The sequence below is a fragment of the Sminthopsis crassicaudata genome, chromosome 3 (assembly GCF_048593235.1).
Source record: "Sminthopsis crassicaudata isolate SCR6 chromosome 3, ASM4859323v1, whole genome shotgun sequence".
Taxonomy (NCBI): domain Eukaryota; kingdom Metazoa; phylum Chordata; class Mammalia; order Dasyuromorphia; family Dasyuridae; genus Sminthopsis; species Sminthopsis crassicaudata.
The window spans coordinates 9,965,315-9,986,403 of NC_133619.1; the positions used below are offsets into that span (position 1 = coordinate 9,965,315).

At 47.7% G+C, this 21,089-nt stretch overlaps 1 protein-coding gene across 1 annotated transcript in view; it reads right to left on the reverse strand.

Annotated features, from left to right (window-relative positions):
• The window catches only part of ESPNL (espin like), a 36,822-nt gene extending 16,415 nt beyond the window's left edge, over window positions 1–20,407 (reverse strand). The window contains exons 1-5 of the mRNA XM_074298002.1: window positions 20,062–20,407; window positions 16,280–16,470; window positions 14,627–14,813; window positions 10,416–10,598; window positions 9,117–9,248 (exon numbers count right to left, since the gene is read on the reverse strand). Of these exons, the coding sequence (XP_074154103.1) occupies window positions 9,117–9,248; window positions 10,416–10,598; window positions 14,627–14,813; window positions 16,280–16,470; window positions 20,062–20,355 (987 nt within the window). The 5' untranslated portion in view covers window positions 20,356–20,407. The remainder of the gene's footprint in view (window positions 1–9,116; window positions 9,249–10,415; window positions 10,599–14,626; window positions 14,814–16,279; window positions 16,471–20,061) is intronic.
• Window positions 20,408–21,089: the final 682 nt, after the last annotated feature.

The following is a 21,089-nucleotide window of genomic DNA, read 5'->3' on the forward strand; positions in this document are numbered from 1 at the left end:
CTGAACCACTCACTGTGAGGAGGAGAAGCTGGACCTCACAGCTCTGGCCAGCCCATCATGCCGTGCACCAGCCTCCTCCAGGGAGGATGGGGGTCAGGGAGTCAGGCTCAGCAGCCATCAATATTTGAAGGCCTGGGCTATCAGTATCAGGTGGCTGGCTCTTTGTGGGATGCGGCGCTGGATCTCTTACCTGAAGCTGTCAGGAGGGAGCCTGGCAGCTCCCTTGGGAGGAAAGTGCCAATCCTGGAAGCACCAAAGGTCAGATCTTCCAGGATGACCCCAGGGAAGTGGGCGGGGCCCAAGAAGCTGGCTGGGCTAAGGGGCCTGCCTTCGTGGGGCTGCAGGCCTGCTCCTAAATGCTGGTGGGCTGGACATGAAGCCCGTGAATCCTTAGCGAGGGGCCCCATGGGAAGGCCGGCCCCCCAAGGCCTAACCTCCTCCGTCAGAGGCTCCATCAGCCTCTTGTTGCTCCTCCATCTCCCACCTCTGTCTTTCCCTGGAGGTGCTCCTGCTTCCTCCGCCTTCTCAAAACCATCTTTCCCCACACTCCCAAGCAAGCGCCTTCCCTTGAGCACCTTCCATCTCTACTGGGTTCATCTTATATGTTTGCAGTTACCGACCGGCCATCTGTCCCGTTAGAATGGGAGCCCCCTGAAAGCGGGCATGGGGCCAAAGCTGGCACACAGTAACCACCTACACAGTGCTCATCGCTAACTGAAGCACCAGTGAAGGGCTGGATTTGCCCTCTGTGGGCCAGGCCAGAATCCTTGGGGTGAATAGAGGGGTCACAGGACTGTAGAGAAGGGAATACATATTTATTAAGCACCTACTATGTGCCTCAAGTTGGCCAAGAGCTTCACAGATATTATCCCGTTTGATCTTGAGACTGGAAACTCCCAGAGATCAATCCCCTCATTTTCCAGAGGCTAGAAAAGAAAAGGCCATCCTGGAGGGAGGGTGCCCATGTGCACAGAGGGGCATGGACCATCCATGCACTGGCCCTGGGCCACTGGGCCTGTCAAACAGATGACTTTCTGTGGGGCTAGGGAATTGGGGGGGGGTGGGCAGAGGGGCAGGAGGAAGGGAGTAGCCAGAGTCTGAGCCCTGAGGAAGGGAGGGAAAGGTGGAAGAAGGGAAGGAGGGAAGGAGGAAGAGGAGGGGTGAAGGGGGAGAGAAGGATGGAGGGAAAAGGAGGGAAGTTAGGTTACAGGTGGTCTCTCCCACTGAATCTAACCCCTGAGAGTTGGGGTCTTATTTCTGCTATTTTTGTATATCCAGCATCCAGCACAGAGTATACTCCTAATAAATTCTCCCTGGAGCTGCAGCCATTCTTAGGGCATCACTTGGGAGGCTTCTGGGAGAGATGTGGGTACTGGAGCATCGTGGCTGCCTGGCCTTGGCCATTTGGTGGCTTCTGGGGCCCCTGACTGAGGTGGGCAGGCTGACATCCTGCAGCTGCCCAAAGGGTCTTTTCTGGCTGCCTTCTCCTCCCCAGCCTTAGTTTTTTCTCTCTTCTTTCCAGGGACTTTGGCACCTTGACTGGCTCTTGGCATACATTATGCAGGGGCTCCCGGGGCAGTAACATAAGCCGCTGACCAAAGAAAATCATGTCCCACTTGATGAGAACCCTGAAATCAAGCCTGGCCGCTGAGATTCCATTACAAGCCCCGAGTGACCCGGCTCTTGTAGCCTTCTCCTAAGCGGGATATCCAGCCCGGAGGCAGGAGGCCTGGAGCGGCCGCTTCCCAGGGGAGGACACAAGTGGTCCGCTGTCCAGTCCAGGCTGGGTCAGAGGACAGGGCCAGTCCACATGAAAGCCGCTGTCTCTGGGCTCTAGTAATTCTAAGATGCTTAGGATTTAAATGATGCAGGGCTCCCAGGAAAGCATAACCTCCTTAGGAACTCTGCTCACTAGGAAAGTTTCTCAGCATATACGGAGTCATGTGAAAGGAAATATAGGCAGGAGCTGAGCTGAATGGTTCATATTTTGCCCTAGAGTCCATAGGGAGCCATTGATAACTCTTAAGCAGGGGAGTTAGATGGTCAGATGTATGCTTTAGGAAGACTTTTTTTTTCCAGTCCTGTGGAGGATATTTTAGGATGAGGAGGTGGGGATACCAAAGACCAGAATTGGAGAGATTAGTTGGGGGCGACTGCAATAGTCTAGGCCAGGGATGATGAGGGATTTGAGTTATAATTGCTATTATCTTTCCAGAAAGATTTCCTATTTCTCCTCCTCAAGCATTCTGTATTCCAGCCAAAACAGACAAAATAGACTTGCCATAGTCTATACACAATGTTACATCTCCCCATGTGAATAGACTTGCCCTTATGCTAGCGTCACTGGCTCAACTTTGCTTCCTAATATCATTAATGCCCTTGAATGTGCAGTCCAGATGATGAGTCTGTTAAGAGGCCTATCTTTCCTGATTCCTTAATTCCTCTCTTTTCAAAAAACAAGAACAACAATAAAAAAAAATTATTTGTCTTTGCTATGCATTCATTTGTTTGTGTATTTATTGTTCTTCACCTCACCTCAGTAGTTTCTGCTTCTTGGAAACAGGGATTATTTCATTTCTGCTTATGTATCCCCAGTACCTGGCACTCAAGAAATGCCAGCTGAATATGAGATAATGTAATTATTATATAATAATGCAATTATTGCCAACAATATCCAGATTGCTCTGGATAGTTTTTTCTGGGTTCACACTTGGAGCACCCAAGGCCTCTCTCACTCACTTTCTTTCACTCCTATAATGTCAATACTGGAGCCTAAAACTTCATAAAAAGTCTCTCTATCCTGACCATCCAGTTGATTATGCCAAGAAGACACAGAACAGAATAGCAAAGTGGACAGATAGTAGATTCTCCTTGGAGAAGAGACAATGATATTAAATTTGAAAAAAAAATTTTTTTTCACAAATGTGTTGGAATTTAAAGGCTTGACATGCTGGGCAAAGTGTATCTCCCTAGTAGGAAATGTTGCCCCCAATGGGCTTTTAAAAGAGATCAGAAAATAGTGCTCTATTAGGAAGCCGGGCATTCATTTTGTTTCCAGCTGCCTGGGCAGGACACTTAATGCCCTGAAGAGGGAAATCTAACTCCCAACATCAGCACCCCTACCATTTACTTGATGTGAAAGGGATACTAGTCAGCTGGAATCAGAGCAGTTATCCACTGGGAAGGACTCATAGTTCTGAGCTCCCAGTCACCTAAACAGACTGGACACTGATCTCTGTGGTGGTTTAACTGTTGGGGGAAATCTTCAGTCATTTATCCTTACTAGCTCTTCCCTGGGAAGTGGGGGAAATGACTTTATCATCTGGGTAAGTTCACATGGGCTGGGTGTATTGTTTGCCTCAGTTTTCCCACTGGTAAGGTGGGGATAATAACAGCACCTATTTCCAGAGTTGTAAAAATCAAATAAGGTAATAAGTATAAAGCACTTAGAAGAGGGCCCAGCACATAGTAGGTGCTATGTAAGCTATGAGGAAGAGGAGGAGAAGAAGGAATTTTGAACTCTTTCTAATGTTCTCATTAAAGTTTTATGACCATGAGTGGAAACATAGCAGGACAAAAGGTACAGGGAAAGGAAAGGAGTTTTTCAGTAGGATGGGGTTTGTGAGAGAAGGTCTTAGTGGATATTTCACATCAAACTCCAAAAGAATACAAGGATCTTGGGTACCAGGGAAGAATGGCATGGAGCCAAGGGGAGAGAGCCAACACGATGTCAGAAAGCTTGTGAAAAGCCAGGGATAGAGACAGATAGAAAAATAGATATGCAGAACAAGAGAGTGAGAGTGAGAGCAAGAGAGCAAGATTGAGTTAGAGAGAGAGAGAGAGAGAGAGAGAGAGAGAGAGAGAGAGAGAGAGAGAGAGAGAGAGAGAGAGAAGAGAGAATGACAGAGAGAAACAGAGAGAGAGAGAGAAGAGAGAGAGAGACAGAGAGAGAGAGAGAGAGAGAGAGAGAGAGAGAGAGAGAGAGAGAGAGAGAGAGAGAGAAAGAGACAGAGAGAGTGAAATTCTTTAAGCCATGGTCTCTGTTCTGAAAGAATTCATAAGTGAATAAAAAAGGAAAATGCCAAATACCAAGAGATTATAATTAATAGTGATTTTCATTTTTATCTTGAGTTCTCTATCACTTGCACAGTGTCTGGAACATAGAACAACACTGTTGATTGATTGATATAAATGTATTTTATACCTGATGTCTCCTCCAATAGAACATAAGCTCCCTGAGAACAAGGACTGTTCAGATGTGTCTCAGTATCCCAACCTCTAGCATAGTGCTTAGCATACAAAAGGCACTCTATAAATGATTACTACTAGCACCACATGAAAGAAATCACAAGCCAAAACAACTCTGAGTTTTTAATCTCACACCCAGGAAATTGGTAAAGATGATTAAGTGGGAATAGGCCGTTTTGGAAGGGCACACTAACACATGGTTGGTGGAGCTGTGAATTAGGCCAACTCTTCTGGAAAGTTATCTGGAACTATACAAAGAGGGCAACTAAAACATTCATACCCTTTGACCCAAAAAGCACATAACCCAACAAGGTTAGTGACAAAAAAAGACAAAGTCTCCACATACCGCAATTCATAGCATTACTTTTATAATAGCAAAGAACTGGAAACAAAGTAGATGCCCATCAAGTGGGGACTAGGTAAATAAATTATGGCAACATGTTCCTATCTTATAGGTAAGAATGAGTGTAACAAATAATACAGAGAAACAATATGGCAACATGTTCCTATCTTATAGGTAAGAATGAGTGTAACAAATAATACAGAGAAACAACAGTAACTAAGATCAACTAGGAAAACAACAGACCCAATGACTGCGATGGTATTACTAGCAATAGTAACAACCAAAATCTTGAAACAGAATGCTGTAAAATTACTATGATCCAATCTGACCCCAAAGAAGATACAGAAAAAGATACTTCCTCCTTTAATTTCTAGCCCTGGTTTCTTCTAATCAAAGATGAGAAAGTTTTTTTAAGACTGGAGGGAGGAATGGGAACAACAACAACAAAAAAGGGCCTGGAGTATCCCCTGGGAAACAAATGTGTTTTAAGTGTGAAATTTGGTTTTCATGTATTTCAGAAAGGAATAGGATTGTGAATTAAACTGTAGCTTGTGGTTATATACATGATAAAAGAATTCCCCATAGGAAAGAAAGAGAACAGGGCAACGTCTGGAGTTTTCTCTAAGCCAGCAGAAGCTGTCCCCATCCAACATGGGGCAGACAGACAAACAGTCAGGCAGTCAGGCAGGTAGGCTGACAGACAGACAGGCAGGCTGACAGGCAGATAGGCAGGCGATTGATAGGCAGACAAGCAGACTGACAGACCAATAGGCAGGCAGACAGACAGACCAACAGGCAGGCAGGCAGATAGACTGATTGACAACCAGGCAGGCAGACTGACAGGCAGACACACAGGCAGGCAGAGCAGCAGAAATAACAGTGTGAGCAGCAGAGTCTGGGGAGAAGTCACATGGCCAGGAGTCTGCATCCCTGGGGTCTGGCCCTGCCTTTGCTATGGGCTCTTGTAGAGGGCAAGAACTCTGAAAAGGTACACTTAAGGCTCAGTATGATTGAGTTAATCCTACAACAAGATATTAACTCAGTGGAATTAAGATTCTCTAGTACTTAGTGCAGTTCTACAAGATTGACACCTATGAGGATGCACTTACAATAAGGTATATAAGAGCTAACAAGGAAGGGAGACATTCCATCTCCCAGCATCCCAGGGGCTCTCCTGCCTCCTGCATTCCCCCACTGAGACCAAGGGCCATGTGACGGTCCCCCAGAAAGCCAGGCGGGCCCAGGCGAAGGAGACAGACTGTGAAGGAGATAATAAAGACTTTGGACTTTATTCCTGACTATTCTAGGGTGATTATTCTACTGAAACCAAGGCCCATTCGAAGGACCTCCAGAGAGCTAGACAGAACATTACAGACTCATTCATTACATGCCTCTCAGTCTGGGACTCAGTTTCCTCCTTTGTAGATGGGATGAGGAGGTCTCTGAGGTTCCTTCCGGCCCCGTGGGAGCAGCTCCCCTAATTCTGGCTGTGATCTCTGAGTCTGCAGGTGACCTAGGAGACCACCAGCCCCTCCAGACCCAGGGCAGGGGGAGATGCAAAGGAGCAAAGGCCCCTGGGCCGGCAGGATGAAATCACAGGTGACAACTTCAGGTCATTTGTCAGGGGGGAAACGATCCCTTTCAACACCTTCTGCCCAGTCTGTGATGGAAGATACCCTAGTCAAGCCAGGAGGAGGCCCCGGGACACCCAATCCCCCATCAATATTGCAGCAGGCTGCGTCAGCTCCTGGGCTGCGGGATGGGCCAGGTAAGGGGTGGGGGTGGACCCAGCCTGGGGGGCTGGGGGGCGTGTCAGGGAGGGACACGGGGATTAGGGGACACAGGCAGTGGAAGCCCCTATGGGGGTGCAGAGTTGGGGAGAACATGGGCCAATAGCCAGTGCCTGGGGACCCCAATAGCTCGTTTGATGCACTAATAGTCACTGCCTGTGGCGTTTATTACAAGATAATTTGGGTTGGAGGGGCAGCAATGGAGTCAGGAAGGCCCGAGTTCAACTCCAACCTCAGCACTTAGGAGCTGTGTGGCTCTAGGAAAGTCTCTGACTCAGTTCCTTCATCCATAAAATGGGCTGGAGAAGGAAATAGCAACCACTCGATTATCTTTGCCAACAAGACCCCAAATGGGTCCCAGAGGACTGGACACGACTGACCAACCACAAGCAAGTGATCCTCTATCCATTCTCCACAGATGCTGTTTCAAGATTCCCCTTCTTCTCCCATCATCCATAACACCTCCTCAGCCCTCATTCCCCTCCCCATCACTGCTGAGGACATTGCCTTCTCCCTAACTCTCCCCCTTCCCACTTCCATCACCCCCCCATCCTTCTCATCCACTGATTGATTGACAGGGAAGTAAATGATTGTCTGTGGTCAGAGGCAGTAAGTGGCAGCTGTGGGATGTGGCCCCAGATCAAAGGTCAAGTCACCCCCGCTTGTTTATCCAGCCCTACGTGATCCCCTTAGCATCCAGTAGCCCCACCTCACCTTATATTTATTTGTCTCTTCTCATATATGTTATGTAAAGTGGGATTTTATTAAGAATAAATATAAAGGCGATTTCACCCAATCCCACTTCTAGAGCCTTTTAAGGAGGGACTCCTTCCCTGGCTTTGACCTGGCCTTTCCAGGCCCTCGAGGACATTTGGTTATGGCTTGTGGACGGGCTCCAAGCCGGCACTCACTTTACGTTCTGCTGTCCCAAACTCTCTTTGGTCCAATCCGACAAACATTTTTTGAGCGCTCGTGGATAAGACCAAGATGCTCTAGCAGCTCGGCCCCTGTGTCAGCCACGGGAGTGGGCGTGTGGCTAAGGCCTGTGCCCAGCAAAGGCCCACAGGAAGAGCTGGGAACTAAATCACTCTGACTCAAGGAAACCAAAACTGAACCTAGTGTCAAGTTTTTTCTCCCGGAGAGTTAAATAGACTAAAGGAGGGGGTGGAAAGGGAAGGAAACCTCTGGGACAATTCAGAATGGAACCAAACTTGCAGTTTTTCTCAAATCTTTGGAGTGGTGTCAAACTATAAAGTACATACCAGATACTGTACAAAGTGCAACTAGATGGCGAAGTGCAGAGAGTGCTGGCTCTGGAGTCAGGAAGGCCTGAGTTCAAATGGGGCTTCACAATTACTAACTGTGTGTTTGTGGATGAGTCATTTAACCTTGCCTGCCTCAGTTTCCTCATCTGTTTCCCCCTTCCCCTTCAAGATTTCTTCCCATCCCTGCCTTTCTTTTTTTGAGGGGCAATTGGGGTTAAGTGACTTGCCCAGGGTCACACAGCCAGGAGTGTCTGAGCCCTGTCAGGTCCTCCTGACTCCAGGGCTGGTGCTCTAACCACTGCACCATCTAACTGCCCCTAGTTTCCTCTTGTGTAAAATGAACTGGAGAAGGAAATGGCCAATAACGCCTGTCTCTTCCCCAAGAAAGCCTCCAATGGTCACGAAGAGTTAGACGTGACTAAAATGACTGAACAACAGCGAGTATATCACAGCGTACACCAAACCAGAATGATATTTCATTGGCTCCGATGCTAAAGGAGTTACCCAGGTTATTCCTGGGGGTCTTCACAAGCGCGAGTCCTGAGCCCACTATCCCTGTGAAGCAGCATCGTGTAGTGGAGGGGACACGGACTCGGGGGCAGGAAGACCTGCATTCGATCTCACATACACACACACACTCTCACACACATACTCACATTCACTCACACACACTTACACTCACTTACACTCACATACACACACTCACACACACATACTCACACACTCACACACACTCTCACACACACATACTCACATTCACTCACACACACTTACACTCACATACACACACTCACACACACATACACACTCACATACACCCACCCACCACACACACTCATACTCTCACACCCTCACACACACACATACTCACACACTCACATACTCACACACACACTCACATTCACTCACACACACTTACACTCACATACACACACATACACACCCTCACACACACATACTCACACACTCACATACACACACATACACACACACTTACACTCACATACACACACATACACACCCTCACACACACATACTCACACTCACATACACACACATACACACCCTCACACACACACATACTCACACTCACATACACACACACACTCTCACACTCATACTCTCACACACTCACACACTCACACACACACACACACACACACACATACACACACACACACTCTCACACACACACCCCAATGTACTCCAATGTACTGCCCAGGGTCTTGTCCTTCTGTCTAAGTCCTGGTTCTGCTAGCCTGGCACTGCACTTCTTGCTCCTGAACCAGTTTTCCCCTTCCCCTCCAAGATTTCTTCCCATCCCTGCCTTAAAACCCTAGGCAAAAGCACCAGAGCCCACTGCTAGAGGAGACTTTTCAGCTGGGCCCAGTGGAAAGAGCCTTGCTGCCCTGGGCCCAGAAAGAGCCAGGGCATTCCCTGCCCACCTCCCCACTGTGCCACATCCCTTACCAGCTTCTGCACCTCCAGCAGGTACCGCGAGCACTCATGGTGGCCGTTGTATACCGCCAAGTCCAACGCAGTGTAGCCATCACCATCCTGGAGGGCAGGATCTGCCCGGTGTGCAATCAAGGTCTGGCAACACTGAAATGACAGCGATGGCAGAGTGAGAAGGGCATCAGCCCGGCCCCTCACTGCGTCCTTGCCCGCCACCCGCCTCTCTGACCAGCTGAGGTCTGCAGAGCAATTGTCTCCTAACTGCCATGAGCCGGTGGTTTACACGCTCTTGTTAGCCAGCTTTCAGTTGCCTCTTTGTGAGCTTTCTGGGCAGAGCTACTTTACCATTTCCTACATCAGCTCATTTTACAAATGAGGAAACTGAGGCACTCAGGATTAAGTAACTTGTACAGGGTCACAGAGCTACATCTGAACTCAGGTCCTCCTGACTCCATATCTGGCACCCTACTGCGCCACTTAGCCGCCTGACTTATGTATCACTGTCCCTATTTAATGGGTAAGTAATGGCTTGGCCGGGATCTCCCAGTTAGTTAGTTACTACAGTTACTTGGAACTCAAACGCAGGGCTCCTGCTCCCTGCTCTAGCATCAGTGTCCTAGAAGCGCACAGGGAACGAGTCCTCCCTCACTGTGTGCGCTCACTTCCTCCTTTGGGGGCAAAGGTCTTATTTCATGGAATCCTAAAAAATCAGATTTGGAGGAACACTGAGAAGCTTCGAGTCTAACTCGTACCTGAAGGAGAGCTCCGCCTCCATCATCCCTGAGAAGGGTCACCTGCTCTTAACCTGGGGCCCTCCACTACCACGCAACGTGGCCCGTTCTGCTTCAGAAGAACCGTTGGCAGCCTATTTCCACAATAGGACCCTGACTCTTACATGGCAAACAGCCTCACCTCTCTCACCCCAAACAAGACCCTGCCTTTCTTACATCAGACAGACCCCACCTCTCTGGCAAGCATGATCACCCAGGTCCTCATTGGTCTTGGTTCTGACCTTTGGAGTCACACAAGTCAGACCCGTGGTCCACTGATAATGCCCAAGACTCTCCAAGACAGAGGTCAAGTTCATGTGGGTCTCCTCCCAGTTTGTCCAGTAAGTTCTCCCATTTCATCATCTCCTGGGCCCCCACCATCCCGCTGCCCCTCCTCTGGATATGTTCCAGCTTATCAACATCCTTCCAACCTCAGTGGGAGCAATGAGCAAACCCTACAAAGAGCTGCATTTATGCTTGGGGGCTGGGAGGGGAGGTTTTCAAGGGCTCCCAGGTCTCTGGAAGCGGGATGTCTGTGCTTTACCTCCAGGTGTCCATTCTCCGCGGCATCGTGGAGAGGGGTTCCTCCCCAGTGATCTCGGATTATCTGGGTCCCCATCAGAAGAAGTCGATCCAGGATGGGCGCGTGGCCCCCTCTTGCTGCAAAGTGGAGCACCGTAGCTCCCTCATCATCTCGAGCCATCAGCCCGATGTCTGTGAAGGTGACCTAAGAGGAAAGAGAAATGGGCAGGAATAGAAGGAATCCCTTGTCTCCTAAACCCTGCCTCGAACCCTTGGCCATGCCGCCCTTCAGCACCCGGGGGCTCAGCCCATCCTGACCATCTGGATTCAATCGTCTGGTCATCAGTGAGGGAGTAAATGGCTGAGCAGTTGATGTGCACAATCCCATTGTACATGACCAGAAAACTGAGGCCCTGACCTCCTCACAGGTCAGCCTGTGGATCTGGACCGGAGCTCCATCTTGCCTGTAGCTCATTCCCAAGCACCACATTTAGATCGGATTGTTCGTGATACTCGTTCTAGTGTCCCACAAACAGAGCAACAGAAAACAATGGGGTTGGGGGAAGGGGAAGGCAATTGAGTCATCACATTTATTCCCAGATGAAAGAGGGGCAGGCTGGGAGGAAAGAAGATCTGGGTCCTGAGACATCCTGGCCCTGTGACCCTGGGCTGTGCACATCAGCCCCCAGTGTCCCAGGAGAATCCCTGAGATCCCCAAGAAAGGGGAGGCAGCGAGCAGTGAGGGACTCATAGAATGCCCAGATTTTTCTCCAAGGATCTAATCTGGACCTTGGTCCAGGCTTTACTGACCGGGCTTTAGGCGGGATGGGAGTCTGAGCTCCATGAAGCAGAATAGCGATAATTTTCAGCTGATAATAGCTATTAAATGTCCGAAAGCAGAATACAATGTAACCTGGCATCTTCCCCACCCCCTTCCCTCCACACAAAATGAGTTCCGGTCACGAGTGAGCAGTTTTATACAGTAGAAGGGAGGCTGGGAGACTAGATGCCTCAGAGAGGCTGACGCCCTCCATTGTTCTTTCTGAAAGCTGATCTGCTCCTCACTGGGGCAAGGAGGGAGTGGAGGTCTTGAGTAAGGAAAAATGAACCCAAGGAGAAAGCTGGGAAGGAGGGGAAGGAGGGAGCGGAGGTCTTGAGTAAGGAAAAACGAACCCAAGGAGAGAATTGGAAGGGAGGGGAGGGAAGGCGCTGGTGAGAGAGCATGTGGCTAGTTTTCCTGAGACACTAACCACTTCCAACCCATCACCTCCTCCAAGTGCTACATAAACAGCTGAATGTCGTTGATTGGTTGGTTGATTTCTTTCCACTCTGGAACTCAAATACCCTAATATTTTATCAATATTAATTACCGATAAATTGGTAAATGTATCGTTGAAATCACTCCTGGACTCTCGCCATCTGCAAAATGAACCCATCACATCTGGTTCTTCTCTCTATCCCACATCCTTGTATCCCCGGTATCCTCCGGAGATGATTTATCTCAAAGACAGAGAGCCCTTCCTCTTCCTTTTCTCACCTGTCTTGGGAACCACTGCAGGCTTCAGGCTCGTCACCTGCCCACATCTCCTCCTCCATCATCCTTGCCCTTCTGGGCCACTTGTTAACAAGCAGTTGGACTGAGCTACAGCAGAGCCCGCCCACTCGAGACCCAATATTGGGCACTAGACCTCCCCATAGAAGCTTCCCAGCTGGGTATCTGATAAGGCCGGCCATCGTTTCAAGATCATTCCTCTTAAAGGCCCACAGAGAGGTTCTATCCACACACAGGAGTGTGGCCTATTACAAAGGGTTGTGGAGACTGTTTCCCAGCAAGGAACTAAAATTTATCCTCTCGAGGTAAGTCCCAAATTTATACAAAAAAAAAAAAAAAACACACAGCATGATCGTTGTGAAAATACGGATAGAAGAATTGAACATAAAAAAGAAAGAAAGAAAGAAAGAAAGAAAGAAAGAAAGAAAGAAAGAAAGAAAGAAAGAAAGAAAGAAAGAAAGAAAGAAAGAAAGAAAGAAAGAAAGAAAGAAAGAAAAAGAAAGAAAGAAAGAAAGAAAGAAAGAAAGAAAGAAAGAAAGAAAAAGAAAGAAAGAAAGGAAGGAAGAAAGAAAGAAAGGAAGAAAGAAGAGAAGAGAAAAGAAAAGAAAAGAAAAGAAAAGAAAAGAAAAGAAAAGAAAAGAAAAGAAAAGAAAAGAAAAGGAAAGGAAAGGAAAGGAAAGGAAAGGAAAGGAAAGGAAAGGAAAGGAAAAAAAAAAAAGAATTGAACATGTTTAACCTATATTGGATTACTTGCTGTCTGGAGGGGAGGGAAGGGAAGGAGAAAATGATTGGAATATAAGGTTTTACAAGTATATTTTGAAAATAAAAAACTATTTTTAAAAAGTGTTAAAAACTTGTATATATAATTAGGAGATATTTGATGAATTGATTTGAAACTGAAATTTAATTTTTTTTTAATTTTAACATTTAATTTTAGAGCTCATGTCCAAAAATGGCATGAGCTGCCTTGAGAGATAGGGGGTGAGGATATACTATAAGATATTTAATATGTATGGAATGCCTGCCATCTAGGGGAGGGGGTAGAGGGAAGGAGGGGAAAATTTTGGAACAGAAGGGAGTACAAGGGATAATGTTGTAAAAAAAAAAAATACCTATGCATATGTACTGTCAAAGAAAATGTTTTAATTATAAAAATTAATTTAAAAAATAAAAAATAAAATAAAAATAAAATTTCCAAAGGGGGGAAAAAAAAGAGAGAGATAGGGGGTGGAGGAGCCCTCCTTTTTGGAGCAGCAGAGGCTGCTGGGCAACATGTCCATGTGGATGCCTTTCTAGCTGTGTTGGACTAGCAGCTGCCAAGGTCTCTTCCAAATCACATTCAGTGATTCTGGTTGTTGAAAGCTCTACTATAATCTTTCTCCTCCTCTTCCTCCTTCCTTTCTTTTACCTCTAGCAACGAGGAATCCACTACTTCCCAAGGCTATCTGTCCTATCTGCACATAGCTCTCCTTATCAGAAGTTTTCTCTCCAGCTGAAATCTGTGACCTGTCTGCTCCACCCCTCATGGCTTGGGTTCTGACCTTTGGCACCAAGTAGAGCAAAGTTTAATCCCTCTTTTCCAGTTTTCCAGTTTTTTTTGTTTTGTTTTGTTTTGTTTTTTAATTAACAGAATTTTTTTTATCATAATTCTCCTTTTAAAACCTGAATCAAAGGACTAGAAATAATTCAGTCATAGATCTAGTCCAATCACCCCTTTTAAAGAGTGAGAAACAGGCAAGGAGAAGGGAAGAGATTTACCAAGATCTCACACTGGATAAGTGGCAATGCCCACTGAAGTCCAGGTCTCTTGACTCAACTTTCAGCTCTCTTCCCACTGAGCCACTCTGGCCCTCCGCTCACCCTCAGATCACCCAGCTTAATATCCTTATTTTAATGACAAGTTGGAAGGGAGCTCACTCAGAGACTAGAAAGTGCCACATAAAGATAACTAAACCCTCTCTCCAATCTGTCTAATAAATGGGCGCAAAGCTGAAGATGGGCATTCAGAACAGTAAATGTAAACTTAAATCATCACAATGAGCTGCGCATTTGTGTCTGTGGCTGTAAATGTGTGGGGGGGATTGTGGGAAGGGGGTACAATTCTAACCTGGCCCTGCTAATCACCAAGACCTCCTTTGTTTCCCCCATTGGCCAAACCTTTCCAAACAGGAGTTAGAGCCCCTGGGAGCCGCCCCGATTCCCAGAGGGTGCCCTTTCCACTCCACTTTTGTCTTCTCCAAAATGAGCATCCTTAGGTCTCTAGGCTGCCAGGGCATCCGGTACATAAAGAAGTGGACTCAAAGCCTGAAGTAGTGCTTCAGTCATTTTCAGTCATGTCCAATCCTTTGTGATCCCGTTTGGGGTTTTCTTGGCAAAGACACTGGAGGAGCCATTTCCCTTCTCTAGCCCAATTTACAAATGAGGAGACAAGCAAAGAGTGTGAATTGACTTGCCCAGAGTCACCTGGGCCCAATGACTCCAGGTTCAAACTGACTCAAAGCTGTGACTCTCAGCAAGTCACATCAACTGTCAGATGAAGGCTTAAGACCCCCCCATCCCTGTGGCCCCTGGTCCCTGCACTCCATGATTTTCTTGATTTTCACTTCACCCCACTTGGAGAATCCCAAGCTTTCCTGCTGCCTCCCCCTTTCCTCCATTTCCCAAGCTGGCCGTTTCCTTACCAGCCAGACCACGAGGGAATAGTGGCCACTGCGGGCGGCTGCGTGCAGCACCGTCATGCCATCGTGGGCCCGCAAGTGCACGTCGACCCCACAGTCCTTGACCAGGAACTGGACAATGTGCAAGTGGCCTTCCTGGCAGGCCAGGTAGAGGGGGGAGGCTCCACTCTGGGTCTGTCTGTTCACACACCTTAGAGAGAGATAGCGGGGGAGAGAAGGGAAAGTCAGCAAAGATGGAGCCCTTCCACCGCCTGCTGGGGCGGGCAGCAACACCGGCAGGAACTGGCTCGTCCAGGTCCGTTTTTCCAGCTGAGTTGGAAACCCTGCCAACTTTCCTTTTGTTCCATGCCTCTGAAAGGCTCAGCTGAACCGAACCAGCCCTGGGATAGGAACGCCATAGAACATGGTTATGTTGGATGAAACAGAAAAAAATGGAGAATTTCCCAGAGAATCCTGGGGAGATTTAAATGAGCCAAGGGTAAAGTAACAGGAACTGGGGGGGAAATCTATACAATGAATCCAACAATGTATATGGTAGGAACAAGATACCAAAGCTTCATTACAATGACTAAACTTGGCCCTAAAGGGAAAGATAAAAGACTCAACTGGTGTCTTTTCACTGGAGAGATGGTGGATTCTGGGTATGGATCTCCACCTCTGGCAGACTGGGATAAGAGATGAATTGATTAGTCTGGCTGAACTGTTTTTATTTTTATTTTTTTCTCTTTTATTCTTTAATGCAAGAGCTGACTCTGGGGAGGGGTGGGTGATGGGATGTATTTGAACAATGCTGACCACATCCACAGAACCATGGTCACCCACCCAAAGGCTCCATGTGTCTGCTCATTTCAGCCTCTGGGGGCCTGGTTTCCTTTGAACCCACCTGCTTCCCCAGTCACTCATCCCCCAGCCCTGATCACACCCATCCGGCCTCCGGCCCCCCTCATTTCTCCAACTCCATGGGCCCCCTCAGCTCTGAAACTACCTCTGCTGCCAGTCACGGCTTCTAACATCCTGGGCGCTGGGGAAGGCGAGCCCAGGGAAAGGAAGACTTTCTTGACCTGGCCCTTGGTTTGCCCAAGAAGTACTGAGTTCCCTCTGAGGCTTGGATCCCACGTGGGGATTGGAGGAGGGGTTACCAGGCAACGCCTGAAAAAAGATGCTCCCTTACTCCAAGGTCCTAAGCCTTGCTGGGGTTGCTTTGGATCTCCTAAAGCTGTACCGAAAGCATCCCAGTGTCACCTTCTGGGCAAGGGCGACCCAGCACAGGAGATAAAAAGCTGGAGTTGGAGGCTGGAAGAGCTGGATTCAGATCTCACCTCAGACCCATACAACCCTCTCTGTGCCTCAATGGGCTCCTTGTAAAACAAGGGGGGACAAGAGAGCATTTCCTGGCCTCTGAAATCCCTTTGACCCAATAAACCTCGTCCATGTTGTCCCAATCCCAGGGGACCTCTGTCCCTCTCTCCTTCTGTCTCTGTTTATCTCTGTTTCTTTCCCTCCTTCCCTCTCCACCAAATGCTGCACACCATCATCTCTCCTATTACCCAGCAGGCCTGCTCTCACTTCCCCTTCCAGCTGCCCTCCCAGGTGCACAAGGCAAAGGGTCTGTGGGCCACGGCTCTGGGCCCTTGTGCAGTTCTCTGGGATGCTCACCTGTTATCTGCAGCAACCAGCAGCTTCAGGCAGGTGAGATTCCCCTTGACAGCAGCATAGTGAATAGGAAGCGCTCCCTCCAGGGTCTCCAGGGAGACGTCGCAGCCCTCCTGGATCAGCCACTCCAGCAGCACAGGGTGCCCAAAGCGGGCGGCAAGGTGCAGTGGGGTGACCCCTGACACGTCTTGCTCCTGGACAGAAAGAGAGAGGGCGGGTAGACGTCCCTGTCAACTACACTGCCTTGATCTGAGTGGCCTCAGTCCCTCTAGACAAAGCTGGGGCTGCTGCCACATGGAGATTGTTGTACCACATGCCTGCTGGGAACAGAGATGTATGGAGGAGACAGGAAGTCACCTCAGAGGGGGTGGCTGCTGGTGATGGGGCAGGGAGGGGCGCACAAAAGGCACCTGCAGGGTGGGGAGATTGAAGAAGGACGTGCAAGGTTGGGGGATGAGGAGGGAGAGCCTGGGAGCAGCCAGCATGAAGGCCCAGAGACTCAGGGCATGGTCTATGTGAAGCCCAGAGAGTAGGCCGGGGGGAAAACAGATCACGGAGGAGTCAAGTCTCCCGACTCCTCCAGCCCCCCCAGCACACCATAATTTGTTGTTCAGTCATTTCACATCTGACTTTTTGTGACTCCATTTGGGATTTTCTTGGCAGAGATACTGAAGTAGCTTTCCATTTCCTTCTCCAGTTCACTTTACAGATGAGGAAACTGAGGCAAACGGGGTTAAGTGACTTGACCAGGGTCACATAGCAAGTAGAACTCAGGTTTTCCTGACTCCAGGTCCAGCTCTACCCAGTGTTGTTTTCCAGTGGCTCATAATAAGCATCGTAAACAAAGAGTAAGCACATGAGCTAAACTGATTTGCTACCCAGATGGAGCTTAGTCCTTGGAATAACGCAAAGTTTATGTCTTATTCCTACTGTATACACTGCTGAATTCATTCTGTAGCAATTCTCTGGCCCTCCACACTAGGATAAATTGCCCTCAGATTGATTCCCTTAGCTTTTGGGGCCACTATGTTGATTGAGTTTGTCGTCCTCTACGTCCCCCCAGCTCTTTTTTCTTCTTGAGAGTCCTATTGGTGCCAGTCTCCTAATTTTCCATCTGGAACCTTGAAGGCCGCGCTGGAAACACTGGCTTCCTCTGTAAACTAGAGTCAGGAGAAGCGGAGCTAGGATGGCTTACTGTCTCCTTGTCCAGTCCTCCGTCCCTTCCTACCACGAGAAAGGCCTCCTGTGAACTGAGTGTTATCCCGCCCTGAACTGCTCTAGGGAACCAGATCTGGTCTCACTGGTATCTTGGTTTCGGAATCAAGAGACTCCCCTGTTCTGCCTTTGTCCACCCACAGAGTTTGGAGGCTACCCTGAAAACTAATATTGTGCTCCAATGACGGGGTGACGCCTTTGGGTATCCCTCAGGGCAGCGCAGGAAGGGTATCAGAGCCTCTACATGGGTCTGTGGGATGTCCAGAAGATACAAGCTACTGGATAAATACTTAATGATCGAAGTTGTCAAAATAACGGCTGAATTCCCTTCACTGAACCCAGAAACACTGAGGAAAAGAACCACGCACTCCAGCCCCAGAAAGGAAAGCGGAGGTTTGAATTCTACTCAAAAGCGCGATCCCCTTACCTCCAAACTCCTCACTGGGCCACGTGTAGATAAGTTAATTAAATTCTCCCAAATGAAAGGACACCCTTGTGTGACTCCAGCCCCCCCCCCCCAAGGGTGTCCTCAGTGACCCTGGACAAATCACTTCTCTAGGGCTACCTCCTCTTGTTCCATCTACAACCAATCGCATCTTCACCTGTTTCCCAATAGAGCTCACCGAGGAGATTTAAAAACTATCGTAAAGCTTTTTGCTAACTCTGCCCACATAAAATGAGCAACACACACATGGCCAGGCAGATGGAGATGGAGATTGGGTCAGCGCTTCTGCACCAGAAGCAACCCTGGGCTCAGGGCTTTACTTTAGGTAGCAGCCTCTTTAATGGAGATTCAATTTCAGCCAATATCGACAATCCTTTCGTTTGGATTAAATCCTTTAAAAGACTTCCCTAGTTCAGCTCTACAAAGGATGCCGTTTGGACCCTATTGTCTGTTCTGCCATAATCACGGGGTCAGAATATGGAGATGTGACATCCTGGTTATTTGTTAGCTTTTATATAGCATTATATACATGCATGTAAATATATGTATATAAGTACATACAGGTATAAAAATACTTGATAAATATATGCATGTATAAAAAATCAATGAGTATATACATGTATAAAAATACTTAAGAAACATATACATGTATAAAAATATGCAATAAATACAGACAAGGTTAAAAATACTTGATTAAAAATATATATGTATAAAATACTCAATGAGTATATACATGTATAAAAATACTCAATAAATATATACATGCCTAAAATACTTGATAAAAATATACATGCATAAAAATACTCAATGAGTATATACATGTATAAAAATACTCAATAAATACACAAGGTTAAAAGTACTTGATAAAAATATATATATATAAAAATATGCAATAAATATATACATATATAAAAATACTCAATAAATATATATCTATATAAAAATACTCAATAAATATACAAGGTTAAAAGTACTTGATAAAAATATATGTGTATAAAAATACTCAATAAATATATACCTATATAAAAAAACTCAATAAATATACAAGGTTAAAAGTACTTGATAAAAATATATATGTATAAAAATACTCAATAAATATACAAGTTAACAATACTTAATAAAAATATACATATATAAAAATACTCAATAAATATATGCATGCATAAAATACTTGATAAAAATATACATGCATAAAAATACTCAATGAGTATATACATGTATAAAAATACTCAATAAATATATGCATGCATAAAATACTTGATAAAAATATACATGCATAAAAATACTCAATGAATATATACATGTATAAAAATACTCAATAAATACCCAAGGTTAAAAATACTTCATAAAAATATACATGTATAAAAATAATAAATATATACATGCACAAAATACTTGATAAAAATATACATGCATAAAAATACTTAGGGAAATTGAGGCATCTTTAAAAAATTAGAGGCTTAATAGACTTCATTCCATATTAGTTCATCTAAGTCTTCAGAAAAATATCCCTTTTATCATTTTTTTATGGCACTACGTTGATAGAATAGAATTTGTTTGGCCAAGTGACAGAGCCTCTGCCCTTTCTAGCTCATTGCACACGCGCACACACACACACACACACACACACATTATAAAAAACTGAAGAGGCCCATTTGTTTGACATTTTTACAAGGATTTTCTTTTTCTTTCTCTCCAAAAAAAGTGTTAACTGAAAAAAATTTACTATATTGGAAATATAGACTCGAAAACATATTATGTCCCCATGATCCTAACGTCTAGAGTAGGATCACGAGAATTATCTGAAAAGGATTTTAAATCTCACGCTCCCATCTTACAGATGAGGAGACTGAGCCTGGACTTGGCATAAGTCTCCCGCAGCCACTAATTGCTGGCACCGGGATTTGAGCCTTGGCCTCCCGGCTCCCGGGCTGCCCCGTCTGGCCACCGTTCCAGGTGGCTGAAGCATCCCGGATAGACTTCCCATTCCTCGGGTTTTCTCCTAACTGAAATCTTAGCTGATACTTTTGAGAGGGAGGTTCCCCGACGCGGGTGGTGAGCATCAGCAGGTCCGGCCCACAGCCTCCCTCCGGCCCGTGCCCTCCCGCCTAGCTTACTCCATTACCTGGGCCCGGTAGCCCCCTTCCCGGACCAGCCAGTGCAGCTCGGCAAGGTGGCCCATGGCGGCCGCATCGTGCACCGGAGTCGCCCCGTTGTTGGCCCGTTGGCTCCCCGGCACCCCGACTCTCTCCACCAGGAACTTCAGGCACTCCAGCTGGCCGGCTCGGGAGGCGTGGTGCACCAGGCCGGCCCCCAGAGAGTCTGTGACCGCCCGGTCCAGGACGCCGTCCTCAAAGAGCCGCTTCAAGGTGGTCAGGTCCCCGCTCTGGGCCGCCAGGAGGGCCCTCTGGTCGCCCATCCTGCAATCCTGGCTCACTCCCGCCGGCACCGGGGCTCCTCTGGGGAGCTGCTTGTGCTCCCCAAGGGTCCTGTTTCCTGCGTGGCCGGGAGCGGCCAGCTCTGGTTACCTGATAAGGCTCGGTGGCGGGCAGGCAGATGGGAGGCAGCGGGCAAAGACAGGGAGGAGCTGCAGGAGGGCTCCTTAGCAGGCTCTAACCTCCCAGATGCCCTTGGAGACCCATTTTTGGCCAGGGGGTTCTCTTAAGGTGTGAGGAGGCAGCCCAGGCCAGGACCACCAGGCCTGGAGCAGGCAGGGCAGAGTCCATCAGCCAGCACTTAGGAAGTCCCCCCCCATGGGCCAGGCATTGTGCCGACTCTCGGGCACACTCAGCTCTACCTGAGCGGCTCCTGCATCCCCCAGCCTGCATGGTGTCCTAGGGAGACTGAGCCCAGGCCTCAGTCAGGGCGCATTCACGGCCCAGAAAGCCCATGGTCCAGGCCATGTCTGGGCTCCCACGGGCCCTGACAGGCCAAGCATCCTGGATCGCTCTTGGGGACATCTCCCCCCTGTGTGCGTCTCCCAACAACAGCGTCCCTGAGCCGGCCGTAATCCATCACCAAGGAGGCATTTCCAGAGGCCAGACGAAGAACGACCTCGGAGATAATTGTCTCCCAAAGAAAGATGGGGCCATGGACGGCTGGCTGGTCCCCGTGCGGGGTCCGGACATCTGCCAGAGGAGGAACGCTGTCCAT